Raw genomic sequence first — 17,777 nt, forward strand, 5'->3', positions numbered from 1 at the left:
CCGTCCACGGTCTAGGGCTCGCGGCCTGCGCCTCTGCAAACACCCCCACCCCTCCAATCCGGGCAGAACTCCGAGGGGAGGGGCCGGAGGCCCCCCTTCCCGCCTGTGGTCGGAGAGGGCAGCGCCGAAGCCCGGGATGGTGCGGAGGGGGGGGGAGCGGTAGACAGGGGCTGTCTCTGCGCCCCGCCCGATCAGGCCACTCTGCACATTTAGAGTGGGGGGCGGGAAGCAGGGCTAGCGGAGAAGGGGGGTCCGGTTCAGGCAGGTGCGGGCTCTGGCTGGGCCCAGGCGGGCTCCGGGGGCGGGGTCTCAGGTTACAACCCCGCGGGGGGCCGGGGCGGCCCGCGGTTTGGGCGAGTTCGCCAGCCTCGAGAGAGGCCGGGCGCATATAACGGGCGCCGCGGCGGGGAGAAGACGCAGAGCGCTGCTGGGCTGCCGGGTCTCCTGCCTCCTCCTCCTGCTCCGAAGGCCTTCTGCATGAGGGCGCGGTAGAGACCCGGACCCACGCCGTGCTCCTGCCGCCTCGCTGCGCTCCGCCCGGGCCCGGCTCCGCCAGGCCCCGCGGTGAGCCATGTTCCGCCTCGGGGCTCCCCAGACGCTGGTGCTGCTGACGCTGCTCGTCGCCGCTGTCCTTCGGTGTCACGGCCAGGATGTCCGTAAGTCGTCCACAGCCCCCGTCTGCCACCCTTCTGTGTCGACCCTCAGCATCCTCTTCCCTGGCCCTCTCGCGCTGTGGAGCCCGCTGGTATGGGTTAGAGCGGCTCCGGGGTCAAGGCGCGCGGAGACGGGTGCCGGGTGCGCAGAAGCTCATTGAGTAGAATTGTGCAAGTCTGGGGCTCTGTCCGAGCGTCCTCCCTGCGGGTCGTGGTTGGAGGCATTTGCCGGTCCTTGGCGTTGCGCAGGAATATTCAAGAAGCAAAGCGTCGGGTCGGAAGTTTGCGCTTAGATTCAATCGCGCTCTCTTTAACCAGCTTTGATAATTAAGCGCACACGCACGCTGCTTGCCTCACCCAAGCACTCAGGGTTCAGCAAAACAGGTTGTGGCCCATAGATCTTAGGAAAAGTAGGAGAGAAAGAGCACGAGCGAAGAAGCGAGCAAGCGCCAAGGGGTTGAATTCCCAGTCGTGTCCAGGGGTCGGTGTCTGGGGTTCAAAGGGAAGTTAGACAAAGGAGATGCTCTGAAACTAGTAGGCTGAAACCCGAGGTCACGAAGAAGGGCTTCGGAGAGACACCCTGAGATCTCAGCGCCCCTCGTGGGTTTTCTGCCCTTCATGACTGGCCCAGGAGCAAGGTGCAGCCCTCTTGGCATCTCGGCTTTCCCCTTCCCTCTAAAAGATACAGAAACTTCCCGCAGGAGAGGCCATCTGAAAGGCGATAACATTCCAACCAGACCTTGCTTTTGAAACGTCCGGGAAAATAGCGCCCCCTCCCCGCCGTCTTACCCCCATCCGTCCCCTCCCGCCCCCCCGCCCCCCCGCCCCCCCGCCCCCCCCCCCGCCCAGGTACTACAATGAGTTACTTTTATAAAAGTTTCTGAAACTAGCCGAGGCTCTGCCAGGAGTGAGTGAGCGAGTGTGTGTGTGTGTGTGTGTATGTAGCAGAGGAGTGGGACACGGTTGGTCGATTGCTATAACAATTTCGACCGTAGATAGAGATGGCAGTTTTACAATCTGGTCCAAAGGCAGTTCGAACCGCACCTTTCCATCATCTCCTTTGGTAAAGTCACACTGTCTGGGATTATATTTAGGACAAATGAAGCCTGGAAAGTGTATTAAGTAGAGAAGATTTTTTTTTCCACGTGTTTGGGCACGTTTCCGACGGCTGGGATTCCAGCCCTGTCTTTGTATGTTACAGATTGTAAATCAATCGCAGGGGAAATTTGGGGGGAAGGTATGGAAATCAAAGTCCGTCTGCCGACGATTCTCTGCAGTCTCGCCTGCCACCAGGCTATCTCTGGAGAGTTTAGAAGGCTGCGGGCCCAGAAGGACTTTCCATTCGTTAGGGTGGTCGACAGGGGCAGAACTGGAGCCCGTGGCGCAGCTGCAAGGAGCCTCAGGCCAGGGGGTCGGAAGGTGCACTAAGCTGGAGGCACGCCCACAACACTTGTTGGAATACGGTGTCTCTAAGTGGCCCCGGCTCGGATTGACTGTATATTTGTCCTAAATTTGCACGAACACACTCACAAAGCTGTCTTCTTGACTGATCTCTGCCATAGTGCGCAATGGAATTAGCTAGGTGACTCTCAAAATCCTCAAACTCTCCATCTGGTATTAGAGGCGCTCACTTAAGTGGCAGAGCGTTCTCAGCGCCGCAACTTTCCTAGGAGGGAATGAATTCCACAGCTCTTTGGGCCCAGATCGTCCAGTCGCTCCTCGCCCCCCTCCCCCCTCCCCGGGGCAGACCATTGGAGCCGCTGGCTTTGCGCCCTAGCGCATCCTGGCCGGGTAACCCACTCCCCTGGGTCAGTGGACTCAAAGACGTGACGTGGGGAAGGACGCAGTCTGCGTGGACGTCAGGAATGTCAGTAACCTGGGGCTCGGGCACGCCCCGCCTCCCCATCTTTCCACAAGTTTGAGAAGCTTATTGGCTGCTGCGTTTTTGACCCACATCTGCATTTCACAGCCCTCGTCTCTGAAAAGTGCCCCTCGGCTCAGGGGAGAGACCTCAATCCGTCTTTGTGAGGCTTGTTTGCGTTAGGAGATTGGCAGCGATGGCTTCCAGATGGGGCTGAAACGCTGCCCGTATTTATTTAAACTGATTCCTTGCGGAGACCTGTGAATCGGGCTCTGTGTGCGCTCGAGAAAAGCCCCATTCATGAGAGGCAAGGTCCGGTGGGTTCCCCCGGACTCCCCGACCCCCTCTCCCACAATGCCCCCCTGTGCCCGCCCGCCGCCACCTCTCAGGCTCCAGCCTGCGCGGAGCGGCCGAGAAGCAAAACAGTTCCCCAAAAGAGGTAACTTTTTAATTGGCCTGCTACAAAGAGTCGCTTATACGGCCCTGCGGTAATGAGGGGAACCCGATCAGGCGCGCCGGGATGCTATCGGCCGCCGTTTCGAACAGCAATTATGGAGGTGCTGGGCTCCTCCGTCCACACCTAAGGGATCTGGTTACGGAGCTGGCTTCTTTCTGGGGCAGTCATTTAATCGCACTTTTCACCCTCCCAGTGTCCGTGGGCGAGCTGCGTCCAGAGCCGCAGCCACAAAGAGTCACCCTAGGGCTCTCACACCCAGCGCTGCCGGCCCCGCCCCTGCGCCCGCGCATCCCGGGACCGCCCTTCCGAGGGAAATCTGATCTGCCTTCTGGGTGAACCCCCTCGTCCTGCATTTTACTCTTTTCCCCCTACAGCCCTCCTGGCTGAGGGTGGGTTCTTCTCTAGTCCGGACCCCACCCCTCGCTTTCTGCAGCTCCACCTATTTTAGCAGTGGGTGTGGCCCAGCAATTTTGATACTTAAACTAGGATTTCCCGCCCCCCCAACGGAGTCATTATCTTGCCTAAAGGCTGAGTGGATTTTTTTTTTTCTAGTGGAAAAAAAAAAGGGGTTATCTTTCAGAGTCTCCTTAAAGAGCAGGGGGCAGGCCCGTTTCTCTCTCCGCCCACCTGGTTTGTGGCCCTTTCCTATTATTCATCCCCTGCTGCCGCCAGTGCTTTGACGATTTTAATGAGAAAAACAGCGCTGGGCGCTCCCTAGCACGTGGTGCGGGCTCTGCCACGCTTGGCGCTCTTCGGAGCGCTCTTGTCAGCACAGGCTTCGTTTGCAGGGTGAATTCCAGACGGCAGGGCGCTTATGGAGGGCCTCTACTCCGTGCCCTTCTTGGTCTGCATTCTTGGAGGGGGCCAGGCCTGGACTGGCTACTCTTGGCCGGGACCAGGCATTCAAAGCCTCCTTCCATATCCCCTCCGTCACGTTGAGCCGTTGTCTTCAGATGGAAGCAGGGTCTCTCCAGAGGGGCTCCAGCTGGAGGTCAGCATCCGCAGAGGGGTCTTTGGCCCTGCTTGCCTCCAGGGGCATTTTATCAGCCCTCGTGGGTTCCATCCAGGTGTATTGTTTGACTGATCCAAACCCCCTCCCCAAATTGGTCCTAAGACTAATATTATTTAAAGAATGTGACAAGATCCTACCTCTAATAGCTCCTCCTTTCACACAACTCCACCCCCATATATCCACTTCTGGAGCCTGGCTGCTGATAGAGTCTAATTTTTGTGGGTAGAATTTTCTCCACGCTTTCTGAATTTTAGCTGTCAGTTGTATTCAGCAGATCCCATAATTCCTAGAGGCAGGCAGAAGAAAGAAGGCCTCTGTCCCTGTGTTGGGGGTGGGGTGGGGTGTGGGCGTCTCTGCATTTCCCCCTCCCCTCTGGCTTTACAGTCCTGAGTCCCCAGTTCAGAGGCTCATCCTCCTCCTGCTCTAACTTGCCCATGACCCCCACATCATCATGTCTCCCCAGTGTGAGATGCATGGAGACAATATTTCATCCTCAGTGCACCCCCACCCCCGACCTTCCCTGCTGGGTCAGGATTTTCCTTGGTGAATAGAGAGCAGAGTGCAAAGTGGACAATAATATTTGTTGACTACATGGAAGAATGAATGATGTCTTAGAAAAAATAACAAGTTCTCTATGTTGGGTGGCCAGAGTCCACACTCTTCAGCATTTGAATGATGTCAAGCTGACCTGCAAACTCTCTTTTTCTCTTCTGGCTCCTCACCCCCTCCTTCCCTTGGCTCTCTGCTTCCCCTGCCCCACCCTCGGTGCAGAGAAGGCTGGCAGCTGTGTGCAGGACGGGCAGAGGTATAATGATAAGGATGTGTGGAAGCCCGAGCCCTGCCGGATCTGTGTCTGTGACACTGGGACTGTCCTCTGCGACGACATAATCTGTGAAGACATGAAAGACTGCCTCAGCCCTGAGACCCCCTTCGGAGAGTGCTGCCCCATCTGCTCAGCTGACCTCCCCACTGCCAGTGGTCGTAATTTATTTATTTCCTGTTCCACATAAATAAATTACTTGCAGGGGCAGCAAATGCCCTGCCATGGATGCCAGTCATCTCTGTGAAGCAGAGGGACTGGTTATCCATGGGACCCCAGCAGCTGAGGCTAAAGGGAAAGGTGACTTCTCGCTTGCAGGATGACACTGAGTGAGCCTAACACACCAGAGAGGTCCTTCCTCACCTGACACCTCCAGAAAATATGCTACTGAGACCCGGAGGACAGGGGGGACTCCACACAAGCGTCCTCGCTGTAGGCACCTCTGCAGAGTCCTCGAGCCACAGTGGAGATCCAATGCTCCTTCTGGCCAAAACACAGATTCATTCCTCCTCTATTGCTTACACCTTGGCTTCTCTGTAGAAGGCCTCCAAACATGTGGTCTTCAATGTGGAGCAAGCTCTGCTGGCCAATGGGGCGACAGAAAGGGCAGGCCCCCTTTTGAAAAATATGGAGCATTGGTGGCAGTTTCCTTTTGGTTTTGCCTCTGTTGGTGTTGACTGCCAATTAAGAAGCAACTTCCTAGTAGAAGGAAGAGCTGGGGTCTGGGAGTTCTAGTGGTGAAGAGCGGAGCTGGGCCTGGGACAGAGCCCCAGGTGCCTACACTCTGGAGCCGGGACTGGTGAATGTGTGGGTGTGCGGGTGACCCCTCCCCAGCTCTGGAACCCATGCCCTATCCCCCGAAGGGGGATGGGGACATACATCTAGGTCTTTTGGGTGGCCCTCACCATTTTCTTCCTGATCAAGCAGAGAAGACAGTTGAAAAGGAAGCGAGCAGTTGCCTTTCCTTAACACTTCACCCACCATGGGAAGCTGCTCGGGGAAGCTGCTTTGTTAGCCCAGTTCCCCAGATCATTTCTGAGGGGACCTGTGTGAGTGAAGTGATGATCACCTTTACTATTTTGCTGCTACAAACGGGGAACGGGTTATTGATTTGGGGGCACTGGCTCCAATGCCCTAACTTCTGTGCTCTGCTGTTTTTTTTGTGCTTGCTTCATGGAGACCCAGCTTGAATGTAAGACCTTCCTAACTACCTAACTCTTCTTCTGGGGTGCGGGATGTGTTGTGGGGTGCTTGGGCTACGGGAGGGTCTTCTTACCCTCTGGGGAAGAGAGGAAACTAAACTTCTCCATTTCTCAGTTTTGGGTGCTTTCTTTCCTGGTGGCTGATAGACCTTGAGTTCTTCGCATTCTTTTTGGCCCCTGCATGCTGATTGCCTTTCAATAACAAATTCTGGGTCATCTCCATTCCTCCTGGGACCTCAGCAACTCCAGACCCCAGTGAAACCTAACATCCCAACAGAGGGCTTCAGTGGAGTAGCAGGAAGCTACCTCTTTCCCTGGTTGTGTCCCTTTCTATGATCCCTTCATGAATGTTTGAATGACAAGAAGTTGTACTTATCCATTTCATAACTCTTACATGTTCCTTCTCTATTTCTTCCATTTTCAGGGCAACCAGGACCAAAGGTGAGGATTTTTGTTGTTGTTGTTTGCTTTTTTTTTTTCGCTCTATATTTTTTTCATTAAAAGCAATGCTGTGCTCATTCAGCATGTGGTTTTCAGGCATCAACAAAAGATCTGTTTCAGTGGGCACTTTGATGCAGGGGCTGCTGGGCAAGGTTTTGTGCTGGAGGTTTGGTGAGCTTGCTTGACTCAATCCTGACAATGTTTCATGTTTCAGGGACAGAAAGGAGAACCTGGAGACATCAAGGATGTAAGTACACTTTCTGCTCCCATGTTGCGTCAACTTTTCTAACTGGGTCATTTCCTTGAGGTCTCTTCTAACTTGCCATTTTGTGGGTGTCTCTCTCGCAGATCGTAGGACCCAAGGGACCTCCTGGGCCTCAGGTAAGAAAGAGAGAAACCCCGTTTTCCATGCTTTCCTTGAGTTATTGATCAGCAGGCTCTCCCGGTCTTGCTGTCATCTCAATATTTTCTTCATTTTCAGGGACCTGCAGGTGAACAAGGACCCAGAGGTGATCGTGGTGACAAAGGTGAAAAAGTGAGTAGAGAAACAATGCTGTCTGACCCTTGTGGACTCCCCAGGTTCTCTAAGGACCACCCCTCGCCAAATGCCTGAAGGGCAGCCCGTAGACAGATGGGTCTTGTATAAACACTGCTTCACATTGGGGCCTCTTTCTCTTTCTGCCAAGGGTGCTCCTGGACCTCGTGGCAGAGATGGAGAGCCTGGAACCCCTGGAAACCCTGGCCCCCCTGGTCCTCCCGGCCCTCCCGGCCCCCCTGGCCTTGGTGGAGTAAGTATCCTTATGTCCTCTTCCTTCAGGCTGTCCCTCCAGAAATGTGGCTTCTAAATTGCTAGTCACACTCACCTGGCTGGCTCCCAGGGCTGCCAGAAGTGTGTCCACAGCCTGTCTTGAACATGGACTTCGCCCCCAGGCCTGTAATTTAGTGGAGTTGCATAGTGGGCATGAGACTGTGGCGCTAAGGAGTGACTTTGTTCACTCACTGGGTTTCTGTAAAGAAAGTCTTCAGTTACCTGGCTTCCTGGCACCTCTACTGTGTGGCTGGTCCTTGGGAGTGGGTGTAGGGGTTGGAGAAGAGGATGACTGGGCACTTGCGGTTCCCTGGAAGAAGAGTGACCACTGTCCTTGGAAGACATTGAAGCTTCATCTTTGCCAAGTACATTCCAAGCAACTATTTATTCTCATGAAAGAGCCCCACTGAGTAAAGGTGTGTGGGTAAAGTCGTTTTTGGAATCAGACCAATCAACAAATTACATTATTGCCCAGTTTTTGCAGGTTTGCCATTTTGATGTTTGCTATGATTTAAATTTTTAAACTTGAATGGCTCATAGATGCCTACTATATCCTCTGCTAAAATATTTTTAGTAATATAACTAAAAATATATTTCAATTTATGTGAAATAATATATTTACTATTTTAGAATTAAAGAAAAATTACAAAATGAAATGCAAGTAATGGATATTCTTCCAAGTAACACCTCATCTCCCAGGGAAATGGTTATGCCACTGTCATCTAATAAGCCATTTCCAAAACTATTTTTCAGGAATTATTAGCATTTCTGATCAATGCCAGGTTAGTCTCCAACAATTAGAGTTTTTTTCTATCCAGATATAGCTTACCTAGCCATGTAGGAAAAACATAGAGCCTCTCAAGCTTTTAATGCTGTTGGGTTTATTTGCAGAACTTTGCTGCCCAGATGGCTGGTGGATTTGATGAGAAGGCTGGTGGCGCCCAGATGGGAGTAATGCAGGGACCAATGGTAAGAAAAAGCACCAGTTCTTCACAGCCAAAATGGCAGGAGGTGGCCCTCAGCAGAGCCAGGGACTCTGACAACCTCACTTTACAGATAATTACTTAGAGCAGCCCTTCACCATCAGTTACATAACCTCCCATTTAGCTAGCCCAGAGCATTTGGTTTTTAATGGCGATGGATGCCAGTTTTAATGATGCGCTGGAGTGACTAAGAAGAATGAGGATGGAGAGAGGCATATAGGCTGATCTGTCAGAAGGCCAGTTGCTATTGCTCTTGGAATGAGAACTGAAGAATGCAGACAGCCGCCACTGTTCTCCAGCATCCACAAGACTTCCAGCAGGAAATCTCAGCCCTGCAGCTCCCACTTGGCACATGCTAAATGAAACTCAGACTTTAGTAAACATGGCTGCTGTCCAGGGGAAAGCAAGGCCAGCTTCTCTGTCCAAATGGTACCTATAAATAAAAATAGAATGTTGCGAGGGGAGAGGGAAATGAGAGGGAGCAGCCCCTGCAGGCCCCCTGCTCACAGAGTAACTCCTTGTCCTTTGTCTGGGCTGTTGGCTGGGAGGCGGCGGCACTGTGGAGGCCGAGGGTGAAGCCTTTCCAGTAAAGCTCCTCATTTTCTGTTCCAATGCAGGGCCCCATGGGACCTCGGGGACCCCCAGGCCCTGCTGGTGCTCCCGTAAGTACTGGGTTTTTCCTTTTGGAAAGTGGAGACACAGATGCTTTCAAGCTCTCTGATGTCAGTTCTGGGGGGCCAACCTGGTGTCCTTGCTTTACTTTTTAGGGACCTCAAGGATTTCAAGGCAACCCTGGTGAACCTGGGGAACCCGGTGTTTCTGTGAGTACTGGCGCTGGCCCTGCCCTCCTAGGGGGACCTTCCAGTGATGCATTATTCACACCCTAGTCCTATCACCTTCTGGGCTCTGCCCAACACTTTCTACAGTGAAGGGCTCAAAGGAAACTCAGATGTCCCCTCTTAGCTCTGGGGGAACTCTGACAGGGAGCCAGATGTGGCAGGAACCACCCAAAATTCTGTCATGTCAGTCCTTTTTCTGGGTCACCCCTGCTGGCCTGTGCTGTCCACTGCCTCCCGCTATGATCTGCTCTGTGCCTCTGCTCCCTCTCAGCACAAACTGGGTTCCTCCATCTTTTTTTCCTTTTAGATGAACTACCTTCCAAAAGCTATAATCCCTGAGTTTGCCCACTGATTAGGTGTCTTCCCCCCTCCAACCATCTCTTAAGCTTGCTTATTTTGTTTGTAGGGTCCCATGGGTCCTCGTGGTCCTCCTGGCCCCCCTGGGAAACCTGGTGATGATGTGAGTACACCTGAGTCAGTCAAGTGGCTGCCTCACTTGAAAGGGCCTGGAGAGAGGGGGTGCTGGCTGGTGATGGGCGGATGCACCCTCGACTTGGCCCAGGGGGCGGGGCTAGTCGGTCGGAGACTCGGACACTGCACCATCTACATTTCCACTGGCAACTTAGCTTGCAAGTACCTTTGGGGACAGCTTTGGACCCACTGGGAAGAGAACTAATTAAAACATCATTAGCTCCAGGAAGGGAAATTGAGAAGTGAGAGAAGGGAGAGGGAAAACATAAGGGGAAAGATGCAGAGAAGGAAAAACAAAAGAGAAACACTCAAGAGCCCAAGATTATCTTAATTGTAAATGAGTTGGGGAAAGCTCAGGCTGAGTCAAGATGTCTGCAAGGGATGTAAACGAAGGGGAGAGAGGAGAGCTGGCACTGAAGCTGCTCGTGAGAATCCCATTAGGCAGTGAACGTCTCTGAGGTTAGGGAACACAGGCTAGTCAGCAGCGCCTATGAGAGGAGACAGTGAGCCCACCAGGGGAGGCTGGAGGCTGTCGGGGGCTGAGGAGCTTGCCCAGGGCACAGGCAAGGAAGGCATTCAGGGAAGCCTGGGACCTGCAAGGGTTGGAGGAGATGAGGAAGCAGGTGGGCAAAGGCATGGCAGGCTGGGAGGAGTGATGACATGCCAGAGTGCACCAGTGATGCCAATGTGTCTTCTGAGGAAGCTGAGGTACATCTCTCTCCCTTCAGGGTGAAGCTGGAAAGCCTGGAAAATCTGGCGAGAGAGGCCCTCCTGGCCCTCAGGTAAAGCCCACCTTTCCCAGTCTCTAGTCTCGTTCCCAGCGTCTCCGTCCTTGCAACAAATGAGTGGCCTCCCACCCAGCTTGTCCAGCTCCGATAGCTCGCTCCTCAAGTTCCAGCGGTCCCCACATATGTCACGCTTTCATGCTGATGACCGTGTCTCTGATCCTAGCACAGGCTAGGGGCGTCCAGGGGCACTGGCAGATATTTACAGCCACTTGCCTAAGCTGGGGTGAGGCACAGAGAGGGGGATTCTGGGAGTGACCGAAAGATGTTCCTGGTGCCGGGCTTCCCCTGCTTCCTGGCCACCCAGGGACCTGGCTTCAAGGCCTCTCCCATCAGCCCAAGGCAGCTTTTACCTGGTTCTGCTCAGTGCTCTGAACATCTCTTCTTTGGATTGCAGGGTGCTCGCGGCTTCCCAGGAACCCCTGGCCTTCCTGGTGTCAAAGGTCACAGAGTAAGTATCATGGGGGGAGAGTGCTGGAAGGAAAAGATTGACTAAGGGAGAAAAAAGTCTTGGGGGGGACATGAATCGTCCTCTTCGGCTTTCCCAGAAGTGTAATTGAAAGTCTTGTCTTGTCCCGTAGGGTTACCCAGGTCTAGATGGTGCTAAGGGAGAAGCTGGTGCTCCAGGTGTGAAGGTAAGGAGCAAGAAGCACATGGGCATGGGGGACGGATGATGAGGAGATGCTGCTGAGCTCAGTGGAGTTAGGACATCTGAACAGCTTGGGTTAGGAACACCCAGCGCTATATCCTAATGAATGAACAGCAGGTCCGGAGAGCTCCGGGAATTGTCCCTCATGGAACTAAAGCTTGGAGGTGTCAATGCTAGCTGAGATGACCAGAACGTTCAGCTTCCTCTATGGGAATTGTCTTGTGGGCTGGCAGTGGGGGCCCTGCTCACTGACCCTCTGCATCTTTTTTCCAGGGTGAGAGTGGTTCCCCAGGTGAGAACGGTTCTCCAGGCCCAATGGTGAGTATGAGTACCACCCCCTGGAGGGCCTCCAGACACTCTTGAGACACCTTCTAAAGCCCAGCAGATGGCACCACTGTAGATGCCACCACTCCCTTTGGGCAAAGTAGATATTCAGTTTTGTAGATTGATTCGATTATGAGCAAAAAGTAAAGTGTGTCAAGTGGATGGTTTGTGTAAGGGCTCACCAGCATTTCTTTGAAATAACCCTGTTAACACACTTAAGGTGTGCTTCAATTTTTACAAATTCTGTTTATTTTCAACATTTGGGGGAGTTCATCTATTGCAAAGGAGAAGGCAATGGCACCCCACTCCAGTACTCTTGCCTGGAAAATCCCATGGATGGAGGAGCCTGGTAGGCTACAGTCCATGGGGTCGCTAAGAGTTGGACACGACTGAGCGACTTCACTTTCACTTTTCCCTTTCATGCACTGGAGAAGGAAGTGGCAGTCCACTCCAGTATTCTTGCCAGGAGAATCTCAGGGACGGCGGAGCCTGGTGGGCTGCCATCTATGGGGTCGCACAGAGTCAGACACGACTGAAGTGACTTAGCAATCTATTGCAAGGAGCAAGATGTGCCTATAACAAGGCTCCTAATAGGTAACAATGGGAGCACCTGTGTGTTCTGTCATGGCAGAGAAACCTTTGGTGTGATAGGAGGGTCCTGAATCAGGAAGGTGGGACCAGGGGCGTCCACACCTTTGCCTCCTGGGTGCTACCAGCTCCCTCCCGTCCACTGTCCGCGAAGGGCCTGCAAGTTAAGTGATGGTGCCAAGCGGTCCTTGAACCAACTCATGCTTGTGCCTCTTGGTGTGTTCCAGGGTCCCCGAGGCTTGCCTGGTGAGAGAGGACGGACTGGCCCTGCCGGCGCTGCAGTGAGTAATTGACAAGACCCAGAGCCACCATTTGCCCAGCTCTTTGGAGTTCACAAGGCACTTGCATTCAGGGTTATTTCGCCTGACCCTCAAAGCAACCCCATGAGGTGTAGACAGTATCATCCTCCCATGAGGATTCACTCTGAGTGTGCCTGTCACAAATCCCCTGGCTGGGTCTGCACAGTCAGAGGACTGGGGGGGGTGGGGGGAGGCCATGGGAGAGCTGGCGGGTGAGGACAGAGTCTCTTTAACCAGTCTAGATTATTCAGGTAACCCCTCGACAGTCTTACCCACTCCCCAATCAATCCTGTTTGAATTTATGGACAGACTTTAGTTGGCTATAGTACTGTGTTCCTTTTAGTTCTTTCTGGTCGCTTAGATGCTGCCCTAGAAAAGTATAAGTCTAGGGTCAACTCACATAGTTTACATTACTGCACTGTTGGTGACACTGTGATTTACCAGTAGCCACTGCTTCATGGGCACGTCCTCTGTTTAATACCCAGATGCTTTGTCTTATCCAACCTTCCCTCGAATCCTGCCAGGTGGATTCTGTTGTCCTCCCCCTTTTAGAGGAGAAGAAACTGAGGCGCTGAATGGTTAACTCACCTAAGACAAGCCGTGCTCTGCAGCCTCAGACGCCGGTGGCCTCTCGTTAATGGGGGAGTTAAGAGTGTGGGGATTTGTAGCAGTGGCGGGTGCAGGTGTTTAGCTCTGATCCCTTAGCAATAGAGAGCCCTTGTGGGCGCCTGGTCAGGCGAGTGATGCGATGAAAGCTGTGTTTAAGAAAGATTATGCTCTCTGTTGATTTCACACCCCAGCCACCCAAGCTCTGAGGCCCCTCCTCATGGGTCCTTGCAGGACCGGCCAAAGTAAATCAGCTTCCCTCGGTTGTGCTGCTGTCCAGATAATGTATCTGTTTTGGCAGAAATTTCCCTCAGAAGCAGATCAGTGAAATAGCACACAGTCTCGACCCCCATTTGTCAGCCAAAGCTGTTGAAGTGGCTTGTCCCCGGGTCACTTTGTATGAGGGGATTAGAGAGCCCTGGGCCTGCCAAGAAGTACTGTGATTGCTACAGATTGTCCACACCTGGCTTGTGTGCCTTTTTGGCCGGGCTTGGAGTCATGGGGGCCACACTCCATGAGGGGCACAGATAACCTTGCACTCCTGTTCTCCTTCCTCCTCCAGTTGGCCCTGCTTCTTGCTTCTCCTTGCTGACTCCTGTCCCTACGGTAGTTAGACTGGCAGGGTGTGCATAGGATTTGGCATGGAAGATTGACAACGTCACATAGTTCCCAGTGCAGGCCTGGTGTCCACGGCTGGCCAGGGGCTGGGCTGGGCTGTGGTCATGTGCCCCCCACCTTGGGCCAGATGGTGCCCACTCCCCAGCTTTCCTGCAGGGGGAGCCCTGGATGCCTGTCCAACTCTGGCCTCTTGGGCAGCACCACACTCCCCTTGCTCACAAGCAGCCCAGGCCTCTCCTCTGGCTGACCCCTGGAGGGAGGGTGCTTTGCAAAGCAGCCAGCCCAGAAGGGGCTCTGGCCAATGCTGAGGCTTTATGTTCCCTGTGACATTTTCTTCTGTTAAGTCTTCTGCTTCCCTGGTTAATGCCAACTGGGAGAGTCTCAGTCATGAGAAACAGACCACAGCCAGGAGAAAGACTTGAGTCTTATTTAAAACAGGAGCTCCCCCTAAAGCATCCTTCTTCAGCTTCCCAGGAGAGGCAGAGGCAGGCAAGCGGGGCTCAGCTGAGGTCTTCCAAGGACCAGGTGCCTGGCCCAGCTCCACCCGGCCTAATGATTCTCGGGACCCGGAGGGGCCTCGAGAGAGAGACCCTGGAGGTGCTCACCCTCAAAGTGCATGGCCTACAGAGGAAGAGCTGGCAGCCTTGCCTGTCTGTGAAAGAAGTCTCAGGACAAATTCGGTCCTTGGGCTGTGCCCAGTGCCCTGTCCTCATCACCAAGCTTCTTCCTGAGCTGGTAGCAGACACTCTGCAGCTTCTCTGTCTTCCATAGAAGCAGGTTGTTCTATGGGTTGGGGATGGGGACACAGATCCAAGAGTTGACCAAGGAGATTAACAGAGTCCTGAAAGGGCTTTCCGCTGCGACAGGCAGGAAGAACTGAGTCAGAATCGATGCTTGGCTGTTTCATTTTCACTGAGTCTTTAAATGATAACATGGTCTTGAATTTGGGGATACTTGGGGTCTAAATGGAAGTTTAAGAAATGAAGGAGTAGGTGGGAAATTATCCAAGCTCTGTGAGGCTGAGAACAAGCCCACTGCAGGCCCAGTTCTCAAAGCCACCATGGAGGGTCCTGGGGCTGCTTCCTCCCGCAGCACACACCTGCCGGCCTCCTGCTCAGCCCTGGGGCACTGTGAGAGGGACTGGACATGTGGGTGTCTCTCATAACGGCTGCTTCCTTCTCGCTCACAGGGTGCTCGAGGCAACGACGGTCAACCAGGCCCTGCAGGGCCTCCGGTAAGTTCACTTCACCCCCGGCAGGTTTATCTGAGTCCCAAACAGCCGCCCAATGAAGTGGCAGTGTTTACTCAGGATCCAGGTCATGCTCTGGATTCTTCTGGAAAAGGAGGAACAACTTTTCATTACTAAGGGAGTATGTTGATAACAAGCTTTGAAGCAATGATTCGATTTTCTCAGCTACACTTTTGGTAGTTTTTCTGGGGAGGGATAGAGAGGGAGGTGCAAGAACTATTTGATTCTCACCATGTATATAGTCAGAAACTATATACCACGTCAGAAACGTGGTTTCCCCAAGCGAGGCTTGGGGACACTGGCAGTGGGGACAATTTTCATCCAGGGACTTCCGGCCACAGTGGATGTAGAGCAGTATTAGTACAAAGGTGGGAAGGCATGTGAGGTGAGGGGGTGGCTTGCTTTGGAGGCTAGAGGTAGTCTGCCCAGACTGGGCCTTCACCTCTGTATCTGCTTGCTTCCTCCAGGGTCCCGTGGGTCCTGCTGGCGGTCCTGGCTTCCCCGGTGCTCCTGGTGCCAAGGTGCGTGTCCTGCTTGTCGAGTCGGGACCCCCCCCTTCCCCCATAACCCTTGCTGACTGCCCCCCCCGATGACCGCCCTTCCCTTTGGAGGAGTGTCCCCTCCCCTCGCCCCACGGCTGCTCTCCATGGAAGCAAGGAAAGAGCCAGGCATTTCGCAGAGTCACCAGCTGGAAGGGAAAGTAAGATGGAATGATAAAAAGCTGGAGATACAGTTACAGCTTCAGAGTGGGACAAGGCAGAAAAAGATGGGGGGACCCCTGAGACCTGGGAGGGGACCGAAGATCAGGAAACCGAGGAAAAAAGGCAAAGCTTGGCTGACTTAGACCCGGAAGAGAGTTGGAGGGAAGTGGGCGCAGAGATGGTTCCATCCTTCCCTCTCACCCCTGCTTCATCTGGGCGGCGGGGGGGTGGGGGGGACTTGTCTCTCCCAAACCGTGTTAATAGAGTTCTTCCAAGGATTAATAGAGGCCAGTGGGAGGTCAGCCAGTTGAGGGAATGGCCCCTGTGGCCCAGGAGGGGTTCTAACACACGTGCGTCCCTGGGAATTCTCTCCTGGTGCCGCCAGGAGATGAATAAGGAGCCTCCATGTGGTCACTGGCATCAGGTTGCTTTTCCCCTTCTGGGGGTTTCCATGGCAACCAGACAGTCTGAGGCCCCAGGAGCTGGGTGAAGGAGACCCATTGTGAAGAGGGACAGCGAAGGTGAGGGGGCCTGACCTTTAGAAAATAATAATTACAAAAGTAAAGCAAGAATGTTCTGAGAAGAAACCTGAGGAGGCTGTGCCCTCCCTCCAGGTTAGCAGTCCTCCCCAGCGACTCCACCGTCCAGAGAGCCCAGCTCACAGCCAGCTGTAACTTTCAGGAAAAAATGAAAAGTAAAAGCAGAAGCCCTTTTGGGAAAAATAGTGTCGGGGCGCTGGTCCCCCAGCTTGCTTTTTGCCCTGGCTTCCTGGCTTCCTTCAAACAGGCTTGACTCAGAGCCTGGTTCACATTAGCCAGATACAAGCCCAGTGGTGCCCTGAGCTGAGATGTTCAAGAGCCTCAATAAAAGAGAAAATAGGTGGGGAAGGGGAGGTAAAGGTGCCTACCCATCTCAGCCATCTGTCCATCATCCCCCAAAGCTGGACTGGCAGGCTGCCCAGCTCAGGCTTTTCTGATGGGTGCTGATGGAACCAGCACAAAGCCCAGCTTGTAACATGAACCCGTGTGCCTGCTTGTGGTGGTCACCATGTAGGGGAGAGATGGAGAGTAGAGTGGGGTGGGTAGAAAGTCATCAGGTCAGCCGGCTCAGCCAGGCAGCCTGTATGGGAACCCGGGTGCTCCCGTGCAGAACTTTTCGGTATGTGTGTACAGCTTGTCCTGAACTGTTACCCACGGGGTCTGTGTCCCCCTGACCTGTCCTCACTGCATCCTTCCCTGTCTCTTTCCAGGGTGAAGCTGGCCCCACCGGTGCTCGAGGTCCCGAAGGCGCCCAAGGTCCTCGCGGTGAACCGGGTACTCCTGGGTCACCTGGGCCAGCTGGCGCCGCTGTAAGTGTAGCTGCTCTTTTGCTTGAAGGGTCTAGGGTCTGAGGCCTTGGCACACTTGACTCTCTGCTGAGGTAACTGGCGCCTCAATCATCAAACCTTCCTTCTGGCTCAATGCCTGCCACCCCCCGCCAGCCTCTAGAGACACGTCTCCCTCCATCACCCATCCTCCCTTGAAGTGTCCAGCAGAGCCAAGCCTGGAATGGACCAGGGGCCTGGGAGCGCGATGAGAGGTGGGAATGTATTCTTCACTGCTTATCTTATAACGCACTGTCTCCTTTTTCAGGGCAACCCTGGAACTGATGGAATCCCTGGAGCCAAAGGATCTGCTGTGAGTGCTGCCCTCAGACTCGGCTCCTCCAGGTGGGGTCAGTCCCTCCTCCCGCCCCCCTCCTAATGCCCTTCTCTCTGCTCATGCTGACAGGGTGCCCCTGGCATTGCTGGTGCTCCCGGCTTCCCTGGACCCCGTGGTCCACCCGGCCCTCAAGGTGCAACCGGTCCTCTGGGCCCGAAAGGTCAAACGGTAAGATCAAGTGAACTCCAAGTCCCACCCACAGCCCCAAAGTCAAACCCGCCACCCCTACTTCCTGTGCTCACAGTGTTCTCTAGCGGGCTGCCTTTAAGGGTGGGGGTGGTGGAGGATTTTTAGGGCCGTGGGGAGAACTGAGTGTGAGAACCTGCTTTTCTCCTTTGTTAAGGGTGAGCCTGGTATTGCTGGCTTCAAAGGCGAACAAGGCCCCAAGGGAGAACCGGTGAGTACCTGGCTGCCACCCCTGGCCCACTGCCCACCTCCACAGCAGGCGTGTCCCCTACCCTGGGTCCTCTGAGGGTGTACCCAGTGATGAGATGTGACAGAGAAGCTGATGCAGTCTCAGCTGCCATCTTTGGCTTGACCAGCTTGACTTCCCACTGGGCCACTTCTCCTCACCCAGCTGATCCTTTGTGACCTCACTTCCCCAGGCCCCCAGCCCTGAAACAGCAGCCATAGCCACCTCCCCCTCGTGCCAGGCCCGTGCTTGCCCCAGGGCCAGGCAAAGACTCACCCTGTTTCTCTGCTATGCTGGTT

The 17,777-nt window shown here is 54.1% G+C and overlaps 1 protein-coding gene and 1 long non-coding RNA gene across 4 annotated transcripts in view; one reads left to right on the forward strand and one right to left on the reverse strand.

Moving 5' to 3' along the window:
* The first annotated feature begins 342 nt into the window (after nt 1–342).
* Nucleotides 343–17,777, forward strand: part of COL2A1 (collagen type II alpha 1 chain) — a 30,354-nt gene continuing 12,919 nt past the window's right edge. The window contains exons 1-22 of one of the 3 annotated variants that reach the window (XM_081589106.1): nt 358–656; nt 4,755–4,961; nt 6,430–6,446; nt 6,661–6,693; nt 6,795–6,827; nt 6,928–6,981; nt 7,133–7,234; nt 8,146–8,223; nt 8,855–8,899; nt 9,005–9,058; nt 9,483–9,536; nt 10,276–10,329; nt 10,730–10,783; nt 10,914–10,967; nt 11,255–11,299; nt 12,121–12,174; nt 14,606–14,650; nt 15,133–15,186; nt 16,616–16,714; nt 16,998–17,042; nt 17,136–17,234; nt 17,410–17,463. In XM_081589106.1, coding sequence (XP_081445232.1) covers nt 572–656; nt 4,755–4,961; nt 6,430–6,446; nt 6,661–6,693; nt 6,795–6,827; nt 6,928–6,981; nt 7,133–7,234; nt 8,146–8,223; nt 8,855–8,899; nt 9,005–9,058; nt 9,483–9,536; nt 10,276–10,329; nt 10,730–10,783; nt 10,914–10,967; nt 11,255–11,299; nt 12,121–12,174; nt 14,606–14,650; nt 15,133–15,186; nt 16,616–16,714; nt 16,998–17,042; nt 17,136–17,234; nt 17,410–17,463 — 1,419 coding nt within the window. In that variant the 5' untranslated portion in view covers nt 358–571. Of the gene's footprint in view, nt 657–4,754; nt 4,965–6,429; nt 6,447–6,660; nt 6,694–6,794; nt 6,828–6,927; nt 6,982–7,132; nt 7,235–8,145; nt 8,224–8,854; nt 8,900–9,004; nt 9,059–9,482; nt 9,537–10,275; nt 10,330–10,729; nt 10,784–10,913; nt 10,968–11,254; nt 11,300–12,120; nt 12,175–14,605; nt 14,651–15,132; nt 15,187–16,615; nt 16,715–16,997; nt 17,043–17,135; nt 17,235–17,409; nt 17,464–17,777 lie in introns of all 3 variants that reach the window. The other 2 variants (XM_081589108.1, XM_081589107.1) reach the window with 2 other exon arrangements.
* On the reverse strand, nt 6,454–17,620 carry LOC145545198 (uncharacterized). The gene is made up of 7 exons (XR_014081940.1): nt 17,525–17,620; nt 16,274–16,398; nt 15,108–15,353; nt 12,781–14,750; nt 10,686–10,763; nt 7,310–7,453; nt 6,454–6,931 (listed from the first exon to the last, which is right to left on the reverse strand). It is a non-coding gene; the product is annotated as an uncharacterized LOC145545198 (long non-coding RNA).

Source organism: Giraffa tippelskirchi, chromosome 4 (assembly GCF_054371585.1).
Source record: "Giraffa tippelskirchi isolate mGirTip1 chromosome 4, T2T-mGirTip1v1.2.pri, whole genome shotgun sequence".
In the NCBI taxonomy this organism is placed as follows: domain Eukaryota; kingdom Metazoa; phylum Chordata; class Mammalia; order Artiodactyla; family Giraffidae; genus Giraffa; species Giraffa tippelskirchi.